At 54.4% G+C, this 1,410-nt stretch overlaps 1 protein-coding gene across 1 annotated transcript; it reads left to right on the top strand.

Moving 5' to 3' along the window:
* Window positions 1-120: 120 nt before the first annotated feature.
* Window positions 121-848, top strand: PHACADRAFT_202450 (uncharacterized protein; the record flags this gene model as incomplete). The annotated part of the gene is made up of 3 exons (XM_007402639.1): window positions 121-146; window positions 253-584; window positions 682-848. 3 exons carry the CDS (start codon window positions 121-123, stop codon window positions 846-848), a joined length of 525 nt encoding a protein of 174 aa, XP_007402701.1.
* Between the last annotated feature and the right edge of the window lie 562 nt (window positions 849-1,410).

Below are 1,410 nucleotides of genomic sequence, written 5' to 3'. Positions count from 1 at the left end.
CTGCCTGAACGACTGCCGCAACTTCCGCCACCCTGTGCAACTACCCTGAGCGACTCCCCAAGTGACTGCCCCCAGCAACTACTCCCAGCAACTGCCCCGCCACCCTGTGCAACTGCCCCAATGGCTGCCCGCATTCAGGGCTATGAGTGAACTTCTGCACCTTTCACCCTGCAGGTCCGGGTCACATGCACTTTGCGGCTCTCTTCTTCTTTCTTCTCAATGCAAACGTGCATTTTAACGCTTCTTACCCAGGTGGCAGACCCATCGAAATTGGGAGTGGGATCGGGGCTTGGCGTACTCCTGGGTGCTTGGCTGCCACACCGAGCGCAAGCTGCTCAACTTCCGGCCACACAACATCTCGCTCGTCGGTCTTGGCACAAACCTCTGCGCCGTGCTCGCCGTCTGGAACTCGATGCCCGCTGCGGTGTTCAGCGGCATCATCTGGTGCTTCCTCGACTATCACGTCGAGTGCAAGCTGTCCATGGTTGGCTTCTGCTCGGGCACCATCACCGACCTTGTTGCTGCCACGCCGATGTCCGGCTATGTTCCCCTCTGGGCCTCCGTCATCACAGGGACGATCGTCGGTGCGGTGTCAAACTATGCCACCAAACTTGCGCACCCCTCTCTTTCTTCTCCTTCTCCTCCTTCCCCGCTCATCCTGACAGGCACTCCCTTGCACAGTCAAGTTCTACCTCCACATCGATGACGCACTCGACCTTGGCGTGGAGCATGCAATGGGCGGCATCATCGGCCTGCTCCTCAACGGCCTCTTCGCGGACAAGAACCTCGTCGCGCTCGACAGCATCAGCGCTGTGCCCAGTGGCTGGCTCAACCACCACTACCGCTAGCTCTATGTCCAGCTCGCCTGCGTGTGCGCGACCATGGCTACACCTTTGTCGTTAGTGATGTGCGGGCCCGGCTCGGGCTCAAAGCCTGGGCTTGGGCTTGTGGCGATGCCAAGCTGAGCCCTGAGCCTGAGCCCAGCCTGAGCCCAGCCCAAGCCATGGAGGCGATGGATCAGGTTTGATTAATCATGTGGTAGTAACTACTACAGTGTGCGATGTATTACCTACTAATAACTGAGCTAGCAACTGCGTAGGGCCTGTAAAGCCTGTCTGGCACCTCTCGGCATGCTATATATGGTACTTCCATCAACTGAGCTTGAAAATAGGCTGCATATGTAATATACCGCTTAATTGAAAAGATGACTAAGCTAAAACATCATCCCAATATGGTAAAGCATCTCAAAACATATGATATATTTTGAACATACCACATATTGAATGTTTTTGCATCATGTCATGGAGAACACATGTACAAACAAGTTCTCCACTAGTAAGCAGCTCAGCAAAGCAGTATTTGGGCTGTTATTCACAAAAAACTCGCCAGGAGCTAGCGAGTTTTTGGATA

The sequence above is a fragment of the Phanerochaete carnosa genome (assembly GCF_000300595.1).
Source record: "Phanerochaete carnosa HHB-10118-sp unplaced genomic scaffold PHACAscaffold_300, whole genome shotgun sequence".
Taxonomy (NCBI): domain Eukaryota; kingdom Fungi; phylum Basidiomycota; class Agaricomycetes; order Polyporales; family Phanerochaetaceae; genus Phanerochaete; species Phanerochaete carnosa.
Note: the sequence above shows the minus strand (reverse complement) of the source record. Positions and strands in the feature narration are given on the sequence as shown.